Source organism: Malurus melanocephalus, unplaced genomic scaffold, assembly GCF_030028575.1.
Source record: "Malurus melanocephalus ecotype Western Australia unplaced genomic scaffold, MMel_1.1 scaffold_3282, whole genome shotgun sequence".
In the NCBI taxonomy this organism is placed as follows: Eukaryota; Metazoa; Chordata; class Aves; order Passeriformes; family Maluridae; genus Malurus; species Malurus melanocephalus.
In genome coordinates, this window is record NW_026626514.1 from 1 (window position 1) to 1,315 (window position 1,315).

The following is a 1,315-nucleotide window of genomic DNA, read 5'->3' on the forward strand; positions in this document are numbered from 1 at the left end:
GGTCGCCTCGTCCCGGTGGGTTCGGGGTTGGGAGCGCCGGGAGCTCTCGGAGGGGTCGGGGCCTGGCCGCGTTTTGGCCGAGGGGAGCGGCGCTGGTTCGTTATGCGGGGACTCCCGTTCTGGAGGGGTTTTTTCTCCCCCTTCCCATTTTTGGGGTCTTTCCCCAGATTCTGGGGCGGGTTTTTCGCTTCCTTCCCATTATTAGGGTTTGTTCTCCTATTCGGGGGGTGCATTTTGCCTCCTCCCCATTTTTGGGGTCTTTCCCCCCTTTTCAGTGGGGGTTTTGATCTCTGCCTGGAGCCGGACATCCCCCCAAATTTGGGATTCCTTAGGTTTGGGAATCCCCCAAAATTTGGGATTCCCTAGGATTGGGGTTTTCCCAGAGGTTGGGATTCCTTGGAATTGGGGTTTACCCAGAATTTGATTCCCTGGCATTTGGGATCCCCTGGAAGTGGGTAACAATCCCGGTATTCCGGGAGGAAATAGGAAAGGAACGCAGTGTTTTTCAGGGAATGATCCCAATATTTCGATAAAAAGGGATCCCAGTGTTTTTTAGGGCGAGATCTGAATGTTCTGTTAGGAAGGGATCCCAGTTTTATTTGGGGAGAAATCCCAGAGGGGTCGATCCCAGTGGGCTGATCCCACCCCAAAAGGGTCGATCCCATTATGGTGACCCCATCCCAATGGGCTGATCCCACCCCGAAAGGGTCAATCCCATTATGGTGACCCCATCCCAAGGGGTCGATCCCAATGGGCTGATCCCACCCCAAAGGGGTCAATCCCATTATGGTGACCCCATCCCAATGGGGTTGATCCCAATGGGCTGATCCCACCCCAAAGGGGTCAATCCCATTATGGTGATCCCATCCCAATGGGCTGATCCCACCCCACAAGGATCAATCCCATTATGGTGACCCCATCCCAAGGGTGTCCCCGTTTCCCCGCAGGCCATCCCGATCGCAGCCGTCCCGCCGTGGCCATGGCGAGCCGCGGGGCCCAGCGGCCCAACGGGCACTCCCAGCCCAGTAAGATCTGCCAGTTCAAACTGGTGCTGCTGGGAGAATCGGCCGTGGGCAAATCCAGCCTGGTGCTGCGCTTCGTCAAGGGCCAGTTCCACGAGTACCAGGAGAGCACCATCGGCGGTGAGCGCCCCAAAGGGTTTGGGGGAAATCTGGGGTGGGATTTGGGGTGTGGTGAGTGCACCCAAAAGGATTTGGGGAAAATCTGGGGTGGGATTTGGGGTGTGGTGAGTGCACCCAAAAGGCTTTGGGGGAAATCTGGGGTGGGATTTGGGGTGTGGTGAGTGCACCCAAAA

At 57.0% G+C, this 1,315-nt stretch overlaps 1 protein-coding gene across 1 annotated transcript in view; it reads left to right on the top strand.

Annotated features, from left to right (window-relative positions):
• Nucleotides 1-390: 390 nt before the first annotated feature.
• LOC130588081 (ras-related protein Rab-5B) overlaps nucleotides 391-1,315 on the top strand; it is a gene marked incomplete at its 3' end in the record, with an annotated part of 4,230 nt that continues 3,305 nt past the window's right edge. Inside the window, exon 1 of the mRNA XM_057389037.1 lies at nucleotides 391-1,142. Coding sequence (XP_057245020.1) covers nucleotides 908-1,142 — 235 coding nt within the window. The remainder of the gene's footprint in view (nucleotides 1,143-1,315) is intronic.